Consider the following 1870-nt stretch of genomic DNA (forward strand, 5'->3'; position numbering starts at 1 on the left):
AATGTTGAAGGAGCTCGCACACGGACGCAGCTTCTCTGGGACACAGGATCCAGCCTTGGCTCTGAGGACTAGGACAAGTGCTAGCAGGAGGATGGTCTGTGGAGTGTGAGGTGGAACTGAGTCTTCAGGGGAACAAGTGTGTGTGGGCATCTGTGTGTTTCCCTGAGGCAGCAGAGCTGTCTGCAGTGCGTCATGGGGTTGTGTCTGTGATGAAACATCAATTTACTTTCCTCCTCAGCCACTGTTTGTTCCCACATAAAATGAATAAGAACCACGAACACCACACTAATTCCCACTTAAGGAACACCTTTTTCTCTGAAATTGGCATTGGGATCTCAGCCAACAGCATCCTTCTTCTCTTCCACATCCTCAAGTTCACTTCTGGGCACAGGCCCAAACCCACTGACCTGCCCATTGGTCTCTTGGCCCTAATCCACCTACTGATGCTTCTGATCACAGCATTCATAGCCACAGACATTTTTATTACTCAGAGGGAATGGAATGACACCACATGTAAATTCCTTATCTACTTGTACAGAATATTTAGGGGTCTTTCCCTTTGTACCACCAGCCTGTTGAGTGTCCTCCAGGCTATCATTCTCAGTCCCAGAAACTCCTGTTTGGCAAAGTTCAAGCATATATCTTCCTGTCACATGTCATGTGCCCTTCTTTTTCTGAGTGTATTCTATATGTTCATTAGCAGTCACCTCTTAGTATCGATTATCGCCATGCCCAATTTGACCTTGAATAACTTTATGTATGTTACTCAATCCTGTTCTATTCTACCCATGAGTTACCTGATGCAAAGCACATTTTCCACACTGCTGGCCCTCAGGGAAGCCTTTCTCATTAGTCTCATGGTCCTCTCGACTTGCTACATGATGACCCTCCTGTGCAGGCACAAGAAGAAGTCCCAGCATCTTCATAGCACCAGCCTTTCTCCAAAAGCATCTCCAGAGGAAAGGGCCACCCGGACCATCCTGATGCTCATGAGCTTCTTTGTGCTGATGTCCATCCTGGACAGCATTATTTCCTGCTCAAGAACTATGTTCCTGAATGATCCAACATCTTACTATATCCAGCTCTTTGTGGTCCATATCTATGCCACCATCAGTCCTTTTGTATTTATGAGCACTGAAAAACATATAGGTAACTTGTTGAGGTCTATGTGTGAGAGGGTGATAAATGTTTGAATATTTAATGATGTGCAAGTTCCTTTAAGAAGGGCCAATGTGCTGGCATTAAAACTGTCAATCACGGAATACTGTCTATGTGCTTTGGTGTACATAAAAATATGAAGTTGTGTTTTTTCTCTTAATATTATTTATTTCAACCCACGTGGTAGCAAACATGTAACAGAAAATTAAACCATATGTTATTTGAGATATGGTAAGATATATATATATACATATATACATATATATTCCACATGACATTTATCTCATTGTAATACACATCAATTTATATATACATAACAGTGAGTCTTTAAGGGAGTCCTGTGAGGTGTCTCTCACACACCATGGCCCAGGATAGCCCACACTACTTTTAAGTATGTGACCTCTTCTAACTCATTTCAATATTTAATTTTCCTCTGTTATAACTCTTTTTACAAATTAAATAAGAAAGCATTTTTTTGTCATACATAGTCATATGATCCAAAAGAAAAGAAATTACATACATAACTTTCAAATCAGAACTATGTGCAAGGAACCACACAGTGACTAGTCCAGTGATGCTAACACTTACAGGATTTAAAATTCTCAGACATGGAAACAACTGTCTAGAATTATCAGAACATATGACAAAACACAGCCTTTGCATGGTGTGGGATACTGTTCAAGTGCAAGGCCATTCCAACACAGGGTGCTCT

The 1870-nt window shown here is 41.2% G+C and overlaps 1 protein-coding gene across 1 annotated transcript; it reads left to right on the forward strand.

Moving 5' to 3' along the window:
• The first annotated feature begins 251 nt into the window (after nt 1-251).
• Nucleotides 252-1193, forward strand: LOC114682072 (vomeronasal type-1 receptor 94-like). Its single transcript, XM_028855870.1, has one exon. It carries the CDS (start codon nt 261-263, stop codon nt 1191-1193), a length of 933 nt encoding a protein of 310 aa, XP_028711703.1. The 5' UTR covers nt 252-260.
• Nucleotides 1194-1870: the final 677 nt, after the last annotated feature.

This window comes from Peromyscus leucopus, chromosome 3, assembly GCF_004664715.2.
Source record: "Peromyscus leucopus breed LL Stock chromosome 3, UCI_PerLeu_2.1, whole genome shotgun sequence".
Lineage (NCBI taxonomy): Eukaryota > Metazoa > Chordata > Mammalia > Rodentia > Cricetidae > Peromyscus > Peromyscus leucopus.

What these genes read in the sequence shown, in the direction of transcription:
- LOC114682072 (XM_028855870.1), top strand. Translation starts at nt 261, where the DNA reads ATGAATAAGAACCACGAACACCACACTAATTCCCACTTAAGGAACACC.